This window comes from Eumetopias jubatus, unplaced genomic scaffold (assembly GCF_037043125.1).
Source record: "Eumetopias jubatus isolate StellerSeaLion01/CBP00866 unplaced genomic scaffold, mEumJub1_p1.0 scaffold_2, whole genome shotgun sequence".
Classification (NCBI taxonomy): domain Eukaryota; kingdom Metazoa; phylum Chordata; class Mammalia; order Carnivora; family Otariidae; genus Eumetopias; species Eumetopias jubatus.
Genome location: NW_028274808.1, coordinates 46,189,580 through 46,202,919, shown reverse-complemented (window position 1 = coordinate 46,202,919; position 13,340 = coordinate 46,189,580). Strand labels below are relative to the sequence as shown.

Below are 13,340 nucleotides of genomic sequence, written 5' to 3'. Positions count from 1 at the left end.
CTGCTTAAAATTCATCATACTGTCTTCAAAATATGTCAGTACCTTGAAATATTTTCCCAAAGTTGCTTTTGTTTTCTATTCCATCTTACCAGAATACACGAACTCTACATTGTTCTTGCTGTTGCCCTTTATACTCAGCTAACATATACATGTATGCATGCGTGTATATATAATATAAATATATATATCCAGTACTCAGAATCTAGTATGTTAGACACTCATTAACTATTTGTTAAGTGAAAATAGATGATTTACTATAAGAACTTCTCAAAAAACACCCCTTAAATATTTAAAGACAATATTAAGGTGGCATATGTGAGAGCTATGCATGTAAAAGTCCAGTTTAATGCCCCTAAAATAATATCAAGCAAACCTTTACCTGGTATCTGGGATAAATATTAAATTTAATACATCATTCTTACTTCTTTCTAATAAACTATTATAAAGAAAGCTTATTTTAGCACTCTTTTAAAAGTTAGTTAACATGTTCTCATACACGTTAATGTAAGCCTATCTGATGCCTAAATTTTACCAATTACCTTTTTAAAAAAATTGACAACTGAAGTTTCTCCTTTTTTAAAAAAATGCAACAGTGTGTGTCTTTCTTTTAAATTGACATAGATCTCATTTATTTTGTCTTATTAGGATGGCTAAAATTTTCAGTTAATCTGTCAAAAGAAAATTTATTGACAGTGAAAATAAATGTATCTTATTCTCACTTTTGGAGAGAAAAACTCCAACATTCCTACTGGAGGGGAACTAAAAGAACCTTACTCTCCCTGTAACTCTGTTATTTCTTGTTGCATATCTTTTCCTACTTTATTGTTAGGTGTATAATCTGAAATATGAGTGGATAATTTTCAGTTCTTGAAGAACTTATTCTACTTCCCATTACTGTTGGTTGATTCTTCCTCATGTGATTAGTTTTATCTTGGATTATGAAAATGTCTTTATAGGGCATTTTTGACTTGAGCTTTAACAGTTTATCAAGTTTTCAGTTTTTATGTTGTAAGCTTTGCTTGGCATTTCTGTATCTAAAGAAAAATATATCATGCTCCACATCATTGCATGACACAAGTTTAGGATTTCTCCTTTCTCAGGTATAATATGTTCCCTGTCCATTGTTACAGACAGACAGAACATTCCCTTTCTCTTTGCAGTTTCAATGGAGAGAGATTCTCCAGTTCTCTTTTCAGAGACAGGGCAGCTCTTTATGGCTCTGGGCATTATGCAATATGTTCTATATATTACATGTCACCAAGCCTTTGAATTTTACTTACTACTTTGACAGAGGTTCTCTTCTCATTTTTAGGAATTGGAGATTTCTTGTGTTTTTTTTTTTTTTCTGAGCTAAACTATAGTTTGTGCGCATATTTTCAATTTTGTATACATTGTTCATCATCTCCATATATTCATAATAGGGATGAGAATTCTATTTTGGCTTAGTCTGCTATACTGCCAAAGGACCTTATCATCTCATATAAACATGTTTGGGGAAGCTAAAAACAACATTAAACCCAAATGGACTTCTTATTAATATATTTTTCCCCTCTTTTTTAGGATCACAACTATAGTTTTATAAGCATAAACGAAGAGCAAATGTTCTTCTGAAAACTTACCACATTATCATCAGCAACAATGAACAGTTCAACATACTTTTCTTCATGGACGTTCTGGAAATTTATGAAAAATTTAATGAAGTATGGTTAATGTTCCTCATTTTAATGTTTTAAGTTAAAATTTTCATGGTAAGAAATGTTAATATTATTGATACGGGAAGGTCAGGTACAGGAGTATAACTAATAATTCCAGGAATTTATCTAAATAAAACCCAATATATTATTAAAACATGTGCCCCTGTATATCAGATTTTAATAAACCTGAAACAATATTCAATATTTGAATATCCTTCCTTTCTTTGTTTAGTCTTTCAGGTAAAATAAGAGTTATATTTATTGCAACATTATTTACAATAGCCAAGATAAGGAAGCAACCTAAGGACCTATCAGTAGATGAAAGGATAAAGAAAATGTAGTACACACACACACACACACACACACACGAATATTATGCAGCCATATAAAAGGATGGAATCTTGCCATTTGCAACATTATGACTGGATCTAGAGGGTACTATGCTAAGTGAAATAAGTCAGAATGAGGAAGACAAATAGTATATGATTTCGCACATATGTGGAATCTAAAATTCAAAATGAATGAATAAACAAACAAAAAACAGAATCAGACCTATAAATACAGAGAACAAACTGATGGTTGCCAGAGGGAAGAGGGGGTATAGGGATGGGCAAAATGTGTGAAGGGGAGTGGGAGACCCAGGCGTCCAGTTATGGAATAAATAAGTCATGGAATAAAAGGTACAGCATAGGAAATATAGTCAACGGTATTTAGTAGCATTGTATGGTGACAGATGGTAGCTACACTTGTGGTGAGTGTAGCATGATGTATGGAGATGTTGAATCACTATGATGTATACCTGAGACTAATGTAACATTGTGTGTTATACTCTAAATAAATAAATAGAAGAGTTATAAAGAATAATGAATACATTTTTTAATGTTTAGTTTTTTTTCACTTATAAAGTAAATGCTTACTAAATAAGCTCATATAAAAAAGACTTACCAATAGTGAAGAACAAAACATAGGAATGACTGGCTAATAGGACTGACTGTACTCCTCCTATTCCTTTCCTGTCTCCCAATCTCTTACTTTGCAGTAGCCTCAATTCCAAGGAAACGTATAAAAGTTATACATTTATATTATAGATCTTTTATTTTATAAGTCACCAATTCCAGAAAATTCTGTTTTCAGCTCTCAGTGTTATGCATTGAGGTGCATGCATATTATCTGAGTATAAACCAGAGGCATATTGTACAAAGATTTAACTAAGTCATTCTGTGTGTGAACTAAGTAATTATGTATCAGTTGATTGAGTAAATCAAAAACATCTGTTAGGCACCTAGTAAGTTTCCCACACAATCCAGACCATGGATATGTGAAGAAGATGGGCACTCATGGATCTGAAAGGCTAACACCTAGTGGGGATTTGAAGTGATATGACCTAGTTGTACAGGAAAGCCTAAAACACAGAGGACCCTCATTGTGCAGTCATCCCACCAGAAATTGAAGTTGCTATTACTTACTTATCTTTAATAATTAATAATTAGAATATTTGGACTGATGAAAGGGGGAGACCCTGACTTATCATAAACTTCCCCCAACTAAAAAAATGGCAGTGAAGATGAGGGAAGACATTACCTAGGAGAGTTTTCAAGACATTGCAAATTTCATTCTTTCCAACCACTTAAAGCCCTAATGCTATAAATCTGTATGTATGGTTGTAAATATTCCCTTTCCTTAAAATTGATGGGACGAATTGAGATTTACTATACGGAATGAACATTTTCTTTTTCTTTTTTTTTAAAGATTTTATTTATTTGTTAGAGAGAGAGGGAGAGCATGAGCACAAGTAAGGGAAGGGACAGAGGGAGAGGAAGAAGCAGACTCCCTGCTGAGCAGGGAGCCTGATCCGGGGCTCCATTCCAGGACTCTGGAACCATGGCCCAAGTTGAAGGCAGCTGCTTAACCAACTGAGCCACCCAGGTGCCCTGGGAATGAACATGGTAATGGTAAAAAAAAATGGTAAAAAATGTTTGACATTTTAGATTTCAAACAATGAAGAGTCAGACTCAGGTAGCACATACACTTCATTAGTTGGGCTCATCTCTCTGTTTTGAAATAAAAAAGGAAATAAGAGACATTTTTCCTGGTATTAAGGTGATTTAAAAATAAAGCACTTACTTCGATTTTGAGGTCTTCCATGATTTTAATATCATCCTTTGAATCATTTGTCCTGGTAAAATTGAGTTCTGTACAAGAATAATTGGCAGCATACTGTATCCTTGGATTATATCTGAACACCAAATGTTGTCCCTCATCTGAATATTTCACTGGTTCAATGAGGTACCTTTGGTCATATACCCTGAAGAATCCCCTACAGAAAATGGGAATGTGATGTATGTTCAAGATGTATTCCATTTTACCTCTACATTTCTCACAATTATTCTTCTGTTCCATTTTATTGACTTGGCCTATTTAAGAATGGGAACTATAAGACCAAGGCCTCATGAGCATGTACTCAGGTATTCTGAGTGATAAAAAGATGAAGTGACATGTGACCTTTGAATTGGTAACTTTTTTAAGCGTCAACTTTCCTCTAGATTTTCAGAAACTTGACAGGTCAATCCCTACTTTGAAGTCTCAGAGTTATAGCAAACATTTTGTGAATTTTTTATGTCCATCATGCATTACTTGTAGAGTAAATATATGATAGTAAAATAACTATTATCTAGAAATTTTATCATTAAAGGTGTTCTTATTCTTTTTTTTAAAGATTTTATTTATTTATTTGAGAGGGAGAGAATGAGAGATAGAGAGCACAAGAGGGAAGAGGGTCAGAGGGAGAAGCAGACTCCCTGCTGAGCAGGGAGCCCGATGAGGGACTCGATCCCGGGACTCCAGGATCATGACCTGAGCTGAAGGCAGTCGCTTAACCAACTGAGCCACCCAGGCGCCCAAAGGTGTTCTTATTCTTAAATATGTTGGGATCTACTCAAGTAAAGTACACATATATGAAGGTGGAAGTTTCTTGTTCTTCTACCTTTTACCCCACATTTCCTCCTTTACTCTTTAGCCCAAGATCTACAGAGAACTGAAATAGGCTTTACTTCTAACTTTAATTTCTAAAGACTCTAACTCCTGATTATTAAAAATGTGTGAAATGTTGTGTGGTGATTCACAGGACTAGAAGTCAGGAAGCCTGATTTTTGGATTGAATTCTATCACCAGCAAATTGGATGCTTAGAGGCAAGTCTCTGATTTCAGTGTCTCTAACATGAGAGAACAGGCTAGATGATTCCCAGCAGTCTTCTAACTCTGAATCCCTTGATTGTATACTGAAAAACTTGTCTTGCTTAGGGCTGTGCATTAGACATCTTTTTGTCAAAAATGAACATAACAATGGGCTAGAATGGATATTCATGGTGAAAATATACAGTAGCTTTTTCCCATTAATTTTTCTATTTATAGGGTTGTTAGAAAGATGAGAAGCAAATGTCTCTGAAAATCCATTAAGCAAACTTATAAACAAAATAGATACTTGTGCAATACCTCAGACCATTACATGTGCTAATACTGGCAGCAGAATCAAATTCATGTATGATGGATCCTTGGTAAAAACAGTGATCCTAAAATAGATGAAGAGGCAATTGATATAAGTACACATATTAATATTACATAAATATTAACTTATACATATTTTATGTTCACAATACATCAGCATTTCATTGTCACAAATTATACACATATTCATGTATTCATTCATTGCATCCTGTCATTTGGAAAATTTTGAAACTCCTTTAGAATCCTTTTAATTGCATGATTACATTTTGTGAAGCAGTATATGGATTCTTCCCTCACGAATTTAGCAGCTCTTAGTTGATGAATCAAGCCTCAGAAATGTGACTTTTTTCCTTATAAATATTTCTCCTTTAACCCATCCTAAAATTTCTACCAAACTACCGTACTTGGGTTGTTATTACAGTTTTCCTCCAGTTTCCTATGAAATCATGCCAAGGTTTTTGATGATTGCTAAAAGTAAGTCTCACTCTCCAACCAGGTCTCCTCAAGCCCTTCTCTCCTGCTGCTGTGCTTCAGTCAAGTTGGTATCCTTGTCACTCCCTACTTGGTGCACTGCCTACAGTGGTTCTGTCAGGTAATCAATCACCTTTTCCGTTATATCCATCCGTTCAACTCCTGCCTATGTATGGCACGATCCCATGTGACCTCAGACCCTCACAGGCCAACAACCACCCCTCGCATAAAATAACGTTATTCAGTTTTCTTCCATTTCTATTTTACAAAGATTGCATGGTGACTTACATTTCATAGTTGACTCATGCCTTACATAAAGGAAATAAGTTTCAGAAAGTAAACTTTTTTTAAAAGATTTATTTATTTGAGAGAGCGAGAATGAGAGAGAGAGAGAGTACATGAGAAGGGGGAGGGTTAGAGGGAGAAGCAGGCTCCTCGCTGAGCGGGGAGCCTGATGCGGGACTTGATCCTGGGATTCCAGGATCATGACCTGAGCCAAAGGCAGTTGCTTAACCAACTGAGCCACCCAGGCACCCTCAAAAAGTATACTTTTGATAAAAGAGAACAATGTCATCTTTGTTTAGAAGGCTACAGAGGGCACATTCTGGAAAGGGAAGGATGACTGTAAAAGTAGAACCTGTATCCACTGGAATAATATTAATGATAAATGAGCAAAAATTCATTTGGAAATAGGAAAGACCTCAATGTTGGTGCATCAGAAGTCCCAGGCCAGGGACTATGACTCACATAAAGGTCAATTAGATGTAGGTTTTAAAAGTGTTTCAATGTCTTTAGGTTTTATCTGTTTAGCTTGATGACAGTCTCATCAGGGTGTCTTATACTGCTTTTGTATACTGCTTTGCCCTTCCTCCAGACTTAACACCCTTTTGGGTACATAGAAATCAGTTTAGTAAAGAAAAATACATTAACAGTCATTGATTTGCTTGTTAGGCAGTAATCAGCTTCCTTTAGAGTTTGGAGGGTCATGCTTTCTATTCTAGGATAATTCAGTGACAGTACTCAATGCAAGATTCATTTCTGACATAACATTTTCTGAAGCTTCTTATAAAGCTAGATTGGGTTTCAAAATCACGAGGAAATTACAGAAAAGAGAAATAGGAAGATTCCATAAGATACCATGGTGGAAGGATAGCTGGTGATGGCCTCTCCTCTTGTGGAGTAGTAGGTTTCACTGTAATTTGAGGCTAAGAACTCCCTGGAAAAGATGGCAGAAAGGTAGTGAGATTTACTCATTCTATAAAGTTAATGGATAAAACCAGTTATGAGGGAGAGAAGTCTCCACGCTATTCTCAAATCTTAGCAAATTCCTCTCATGCTAAAAACACATAAGCAAAACCAATCCCACTCACATGAAAAGATATTCTACCCAGATATCATGGTTTAGTAAACACTAGAAGAGACTGAAAAAGATTCTGGCAGTTTTAGCCAAGGCAGCAACTTGAGAAGAATCTACAGAAAACATTAACTAAGTAAGAATTATATATAAATATATATTGATACAAAATATATTTGACGTATATGGCATATATACATACACTACATATATCTTAACATATGTTAACCCAACAGCCATATATTTGGATAAAAGCAATATGTATTAATAATGGTAAATTTTGAAAACGTGGAAAAGTACAAATGAAATTGTCCTGAACTCTCACCATAGACGACCATTGTTAATATTTTCATGTAATTCTTTATAGTTTTTTTCTCCACACAAGTAAATGGATGGCATTCTGAGTAATCAGTAATCAGTACTCTCCCACATCTCCTGTATCAAACCCATGGGTATCCTCAGACTGAGAACTAAGATTGTATATCTCGGAGCAAATTGGCAGAGGAGTAGGAGACCTGGATTTCGTCTGATCCCAGGAATTCAACTGGATAGGCATCAAACCATTCTGAACACCTATGAACTCAACAGGAGATTGAAGAAAAGAATAGCAACAACTCTCTGAACAGAAAAGCGACCACTTTCTGGAAGGTAGGACGTGCGGAGAAGTGAATCCAAGGCGATATCCAGGAGGATAGATGGTGGGGGAGGGGGCTTCCGCCGGCCGCTTCTGGCAAGTGATAGAGCAGCAAAGCACAATATTGGAACTTTTAGAAGTGGGCTCTGCTGAGGACGTTGCTCCAGTGGCTAAGAGGGAGGTGGAACCTTCGTGGGACAGTGTGGTCTAGGACCCTCAGGGTCACAGAAATACCAGGGGTGCCTGAGTGCGGCAGAGCTCCCAGGTACTGGAGCGGGGAAGCCGGCTGCAAAGATGGAGCCGAGGAGTGGGCTCTCAGCTCCGGGTTGCCATAAGCCATGATCCATGGCACAGTCGGGCCACGGCTCCTCCAGCAGGGACCCAACAAGCGGCAGATCCGGGGAGACTCCCCTTCTTCCCCTGGGAGGAGCAGTGCAAGAGCGCACCGCAGAGATTGGCTGGGTTTGGAGACTCCACATGGGGACGTGAGCCAGAGAGAGAAACACTCGGTCACAGGCCAGGTGAGCACAGAGTGTGGCCAGAGACCGAGGAGACGGGAGTGACTGACTGCTTTTCTCTGGGGGCGCACTGAGGAGTGGGGCCTCGAGTTCTCGGCTCCTCTGGGGCGGAGAGTGGGAGGCCACCATTTTCACTCTCGTCCTCCAAAGCTGTACAGAAAGCTTGCAGGGAACAAAAGCTCCCGAGAGCAAACCCGAGCAGATTACTTAGCCCAGACCCGGCAAGGGTGGGGTAATTCCACCTCCAGCAAAGACATTTGGGAACCATGGCAACAGGACCCTCCCCCAGAATATCAGCAAGAACAGCGTGGCAAGACCACGTTTACCGATCAATGAGAATGGCAGAACTCCAGCGCTAGGGGATTCTGCACATAGAATTCATGGCTTTTTCCCCATGAATCTTTAGTCTTTCAAAGTTAATTTTTTTAACTTTCTTTTTTTTAAAATTTTTCTGTTTCCCTTTTTCAACCAACATCTTATCAATCCCTTTTTTTAAATCATTTTAATTTTTCATTTTTAGAGTCATATTCTATCCCTTTAGTAGTTACCCTTATTTTTGGTATATATATATAAGTTGTTCTCTCCTTAAAATTTTGGGATATAGTTTCTTCTAACAGACCAAAATATACCCTAAATCTCTAGTGAATGGCTTTGTTCTAGTCTCCTGTCTGATCACATCCTCTCCCTTTTTTTTAAATCCTCTTCTTTCTTTTTTCAACCAGCTTCTTATCAATTCCTTTTATAAAATCTTTTATAATTTCCATCTTTACAGTCATATTCCATCCCTTTATTGTATTAACCCTTATTTTTGTACATATATAAGTTTTTCTTTCTTTAAAAATTTGGGAGGCACTTCCTTCTAACAGACCAAAATACGCCCAAAATCTAGTGTGTGGCACTGATCTATGCAGCAGCCTGATCATATTTGATCATATTCTGTTTTTTTCTTCTTTTGTTTTTGTTTGTTTTTATCTTTTTCTTTTTCTTTTTTCTTTCTTTCCCTTTCTTTTCCCCTGGTTTCAGGTCTTCTCTGATTTGTTTAGTGTATATTTTCTGGGGACGTTGTTACCCTGTTAGCATTTTGTTCTCACACTCATCTATTCTCCTCTGGACAAAAGACGGGAAAAAAATCACCTCAACAAAAAGAACAAGAGGCAGTACCGACTGCCAGGGACCTAATCAATATGGACATTAGTAAGATGTCTGAATTAGAGTTCAGAATGATGATTTAAAAGATACTAGCTGGGCTTGAAAAAAGCATAGAAAGTATTAGAGAAACCCTTTCTGGAGAAATTAAAGAACTAAAATCTAACCAAGTCGAACTCAAAAAGGCTATTAACGAGGTACAATCGAAAATGGGGGCACTAACTGCTAGGATAAATGAGGCAGAAGAGAGAATTAGTGATATAGAAGACCAAATGATTGAAAATCAAGAAGCTGAGAAAAAGAGAAATAAACAAGTACTGGATCACGAGGGCAGAATTAGAGAGATAAGTGATACCATAAGACAAAACAACACTAGAATAATTGGGATCCCAGAAGAAGAAAGAGAGAGAGGGGGGCAGAAGGTATATTGGAGCAAATTATAGCAGAGAACTTCCCTAATTTGGGGAAGGAAACAGGCATCAAAATCCAGAAGGCACAGAGGACCCCCCTCAAAATCAATAAAAATAGGTCAACACCCCGACATCTAATAGTAAAACTTACGAGTCTCAGAGACAAAGAGAAAATCCTGAAAGCAGCTCAGGAGAAGAGATCTGTAACTTATGATGCTAGAAACATTAGATTGGCAACAGACCTATCCACAGAGACCTGGCAGGCCAGAAAGGACTGGCATGATATCTTCAGAGCACTAAATGAGAAAAATATGCAGCCGAGAATACTATATTCAGCTAGGCTGTCATTGAAAATAGAAGGAAAAATAATAAAAGCTTCCAGGACAAACAAAAACTAAAGGAATTTACAAACACAAAACCAGCCATGCAAGAAATATTGAAAGAGGTCCTCTAGGCAAAGAGAGAGCCTAAAAGTAACATAGACCAGAAAGGAACACAGACAATATACACTAACAGTCACTTTACAGGCAATACAATGGCACTAAATTCATATCTTTCAATAGTTACCCTGAATATAAATGGGCTAAATGCCCCAATCAGAGGACACAGGCTATCAGATTGGATGAAAAAAACAAGACCATAGGAGTGTCGGAGCCGCTGCCGCCGAGTCTGGATCCAACCTTGCGCGCCACTGACGCCCACCTGCCGGACGTGCACTCCCGATTCCTTTTGGTTCTAAGTCCAAAATGGCAACTCTCAAAGATCAGCTGATTCAGAATCTTCTTAAGGAAGAACATACCCCCCAGAATATGATTACAGTTGTTGGGGTTGGCGCTGTTGGCATGGCTTGTGCCATCAGTATCTTAATGAAGGACTTGGCCGATGAACTTGCTCTTGTTGATGTCATGGAAGACAAACTGAAGGGAGAGATAATGGATGTCCGGCATGGCAGCCTTTCCCTTAGAACACCAAAAATTGTCTCTGGCAAAGATTATAATGTGACTGCAAACTCCAAGCTATTTATTATCACAGCTGGGGCACGTCAGCAAGAGGGAGAAAGCCCTCTTAATTTGGTCCAGTGTAACGTGAACATCTTTAAGTTCATCATTCTTAATATCGTAAAATATAGCCCAAACTGCAAGTTGCTTGTCGTTTCCAATCCAGTGGATATCTTGACCTATGTGGCTTGGAAGATAAGTGGCTTTCCCAAAAACCGTGTTATTGGAAGTGGTTGCAATCTGGATTCAGCCTGGTTCCGTTACCTAATGGGGGAAAGACTGGGAGTTCACCCATTAAGCTGTCACGGGTGGGTCCTTGGGGAGCATGGAGACTTCAGTGTGCCTGTATGGAGTGGAGTGAACGTTGCTGGTGTCTCTCTGAAGAATCTGCACCCTGACTTAGGCACTGATGCAGATAAGGATCAGTGGAAAGAGGTTCACAAACAGGTGGTTGACAGTGCCTATGAGGTGATCAAACTGAAAGGCTACACTTCCTGGGCCATTTGGCTGTCTGTGGCAAATCTGGCTGAAAGTATAATGAAGAATCTTAGGCGGGTGCATCCAATTTCCACCATGATTAAGGGTTTCTATGGAATTAAAGATGATGTCTTCCTTAGTGTCCCTTGCATCTTGGGACAGAATGAAATTTCAGATGTTGTGAAGGTGATTCTGACGCCTGAGGAGGAGGCCCGTTTGAAGAAGAGTGCAGATACACTTTGGGGGATCCAAAAGGAGCTGCAGTTTTAAAGTTTTCTAATGTACCACTTCACTGTCTAGAGTATAGCAGGATTTTAGTTGGAGGTTGTGTATATTGTCCTTATTATCTGATCTGTTACTCAAGTAATATTAAAATAGCCTAAGAAAAAACGTCAGTTTCCTAAAGTTCCAAATAGGAATGGTTTACCAAACCCTGCAGCTGTATCCTGATACTGGATGATACCTGTCTTTGTAGCCCTAAATTGGTTAACGTAAGTTAGCTCCACCATCTCAGAGGCTCCACTGCCAGAGCTGTGGTTGCTCTGCACACCAGATGTGTGTTTACTGTGTGTTCTGTCTCTTTGGGTTCCTTCCCCCAACACCCGACATGCCTAGTCCATCTTTTCCAGTCAGTCACATCCTGGGATCCAATGTATAAATTCAATATTGCGTGTATTTCGCATAACTGTCCTAAAGGATCTTACTTTGTGTACCATGTATGTCAGAATATAGTGTACATGGCCATATAATATAAAAAGACAATGCAACCAACTAAGTGTCATACCAACTAAAATATCAAATAAATTTTGAACGGTGACTCTTAAAAAACAAAACAAAACAAAAACAAGACCATAGATATGTTATCTGCAAGTGACTCACTTTAGATGCAAAGACACCTCCAGATTGAAAGTGAGGGGTTGGAAAACCATTTTCCATGCTAATGGACACCAAAAGAAAGCTGGGGTGGCAATCCTTATATCACACAAATTAGATTTTAAATCAAAGACTGTAATAAGAGATGAGGAAGGACACTATATCCTACTTAGAGGATCTATCCAACAAGAAGATCTAAGAATTGTAAATATCTATGCCCCTAACATGGGACCAGCCCATTATATAAACCAATTAATAACAAAAGCAAAGAAACAAAATGACAACAATACAATAATAGTGGGGGAGTTTAACACCCCCCTGACTGAAATGGACAGATCATGTAAGCAAAAGATCAACAAGGAAATAAAGACTTTAAATGACACACTGAACCAAATGGACTTCACAGATATATTCAGAACATTCAACGCCAAAGCAACAGAATACGCATTCTTCTCTAGTGCCCACGGATATTTTCCAGAATAGATCACATCCTAGGTCACAAATCAGGTCTCACCCAGTACCAAAAACTGGGATCATTCCCTGCATATTTTCAGACCACAAGGCTTTGAAACTAGAACTCAATCACAAGAAGAGTGTTGGAAAGAACTCAAATTCATGGAGGCTAAAGAGCATCCTACTAAAGAATGAATGAGTCAACAAGGAAATTAAAGAAGAATTTAAAAAATTCATGGAAACCAATGAAAATGAAAACACAACTGTTCAAAAGCTTTGGGATGCAGTAAAGGCAGTCCTAAGAGGAAAGTAAATAGCAATACAAGCCTTTCTCAAAAAGCAAGAAAGGTCTCAAGTACACAACCTAACCTTACACCTAAAGGAGCTGGAGGAAGAACAGCAAATAAAGTCTAAACCCAGCAGGAGAAGAGAAATAATAAAGATCAGAGCAGAAATCAATGAAATAGAAACCAAAAGAACAGTAGAACAGATCAATGAAACTAGGAGCTGGTTCTTTGAAAGAATTAATAAGATTGATAAACCCCTGGCCAGACTTATCAAAAAGAAAAGAGAAATGACCCAAATAAATAAAATCATCCAACACCAAAGAAATACAATCAACTATAAGAACATATTATGAGGAACTATATGCCAGCAAATTAGATAACCTGGAAGAAATGGATGCATTCCTAGAGATGTATCAACTACCAAAACTGAACCAGGAAGAAATAGAAAACCTGAACAGACCTATAACAACTAAAGAAATTGAAGCAGTCATTAAAAATCTCCCAAAAAACAAGAGTCCAGG

The 13,340-nt window shown here is 37.9% G+C and overlaps 2 protein-coding genes across 4 annotated transcripts in view; one reads left to right on the top strand and one right to left on the bottom strand.

Annotated features, from left to right (window-relative positions):
* Positions 1–13,340, bottom strand: part of ADAM7 (ADAM metallopeptidase domain 7) — a 94,749-nt gene that overhangs the window by 43,949 nt on the left and 37,460 nt on the right. Inside the window, exons 4-7 of the mRNA XM_088021425.1 lie at positions 6,807–6,885; positions 5,187–5,263; positions 3,819–4,011; positions 1,620–1,673 (exon numbers count right to left, since the gene is read on the bottom strand). Coding sequence (XP_087877551.1) covers positions 1,620–1,673; positions 3,819–4,011; positions 5,187–5,263; positions 6,807–6,885 — 403 coding nt within the window. The remainder of the gene's footprint in view (positions 1–1,619; positions 1,674–3,818; positions 4,012–5,186; positions 5,264–6,806; positions 6,886–13,340) is intronic.
* On the top strand, positions 10,446–11,552 carry LOC114217474 (L-lactate dehydrogenase A chain-like). 3 transcript variants are annotated; one of them, XM_088021424.1, is made up of 2 exons: positions 10,446–10,719; positions 10,894–11,552. In XM_088021424.1, exons 1-2 carry the CDS (start codon positions 10,478–10,480, stop codon positions 11,474–11,476), a joined length of 825 nt encoding a protein of 274 aa, XP_087877550.1. In that variant the 5' UTR covers positions 10,446–10,477; the 3' UTR covers positions 11,477–11,552. The 3 variants fall into 3 exon arrangements, with proteins under 3 accessions (XP_087877550.1, XP_087877549.1, XP_027970130.1); XM_088021423.1 differs by having other exon boundaries at positions 10,446–10,894; positions 11,054–11,552; XM_028114329.2 differs by having other exon boundaries at positions 10,446–11,538.

Coding starts and splice junctions, on each gene's coding strand:
- LOC114217474 (XM_028114329.2), top strand. CDS start 10,478: ATGGCAACTCTCAAAGATCAGCTGATTCAGAATCTTCTTAAGGAAGAA.